The sequence below is a fragment of the Suricata suricatta genome, chromosome 12, assembly GCF_006229205.1.
Source record: "Suricata suricatta isolate VVHF042 chromosome 12, meerkat_22Aug2017_6uvM2_HiC, whole genome shotgun sequence".
Taxonomy (NCBI): domain Eukaryota; kingdom Metazoa; phylum Chordata; class Mammalia; order Carnivora; family Herpestidae; genus Suricata; species Suricata suricatta.
The window spans coordinates 10,173,130-10,174,152 of NC_043711.1; the positions used below are offsets into that span (position 1 = coordinate 10,173,130).

General features: G+C 44.5%; 1 protein-coding gene across 1 annotated transcript in view; it reads right to left on the minus strand.

Annotated features, from left to right (window-relative positions):
• Positions 1 to 854, minus strand: part of LOC115274349 (olfactory receptor 7C1-like) — an 8,731-nt gene extending 7,877 nt beyond the window's left edge. Inside the window, exon 1 of the mRNA XM_029917810.1 lies at positions 7 to 854. Within this exon, the coding sequence (XP_029773670.1) occupies positions 7 to 854 (848 nt within the window). The remainder of the gene's footprint in view (positions 1 to 6) is intronic.
• Between the last annotated feature and the right edge of the window lie 169 nt (positions 855 to 1,023).

A 1,023-nucleotide genomic window follows, 5' to 3' on the forward strand; every position in this document is an offset into this window, starting at 1 on the left:
TTCAGCATGGGTGTCACCACTGTGAACATCACTGAGGCTATATTTGCTCTAGAGTTTTGGGAAGCAGTAGAACTAAGATACACCCCAAGGCTTGTACCATAGAACGAAGAGACCACCGAGAGGTGAGACCCACATGTGGAAAATGTTTTATGCTTGCCACTCACTGATGAAATTCTCAAAATGGAAGATATAATTCTAAAGTAAGAGGCGAGGATGCCAATGAGTGGAACAACACCCAGAAGTCCACTTGTCAGATACATGGCCAGGTCATTGAGGAAGGTATCAGAGCAAGCAAGTTGGATCACCTGCTTCAGTTCACAGAAAAAGTGCAGGATTTCCAGCTCTGTGCAAAAAGAGAGTTGCAAAACCATTAAGTCATGTAATAGATATGGAAGAGCACTCAACACCCAGGATCCCAGAAGCAGGATGCAGCAAAACTTGGGGTTCATGATGACCATGTACTGCAGTCGATGACAGATGGCCACAAACCGGTCATAGGCCATCACTGTCAATAGTAAGTTCCCTAATTCTGCAAAAAGCATGTAAAAGTACATCTGGCTGAGGCAGCCTGCGTAGGTGATCACTCTGCTCTGCGTCTGGATGTTCAGCAGCATCTTTGGGATGGTGGTGGAGGTGAAACACATGTCTGAAAAGGACAGGTTGGTGAGGAAGAGGTACATGGGTGTGTGGAGGTGGGAGTCTGTGATAATAGCCAGAATAATGAGCAGGTTTCCAGTGAAGGTAAAGAGGTACATGGACAGGAACAGCCAAAAGAGCAGTGACTGCAGCCCCCTCTCATCTGAGAGTCCCAGGAGGATAAATTCTTTAGCAGGAGTTTGATTTCTTCCTTCCATGTAACTGATGAAAATGGCTGGGAACAGAGACAAGAGCATTGTAAAGGCACCAGCATAAGCACAGAATTAAAAGAAATGCTGTGATTTCAACATGGTTCATTCTTTAATTCTTACACATTTATGACCAATCTAGAATATGTACCAGAAAATTTCAGGGACTCTCAAATGC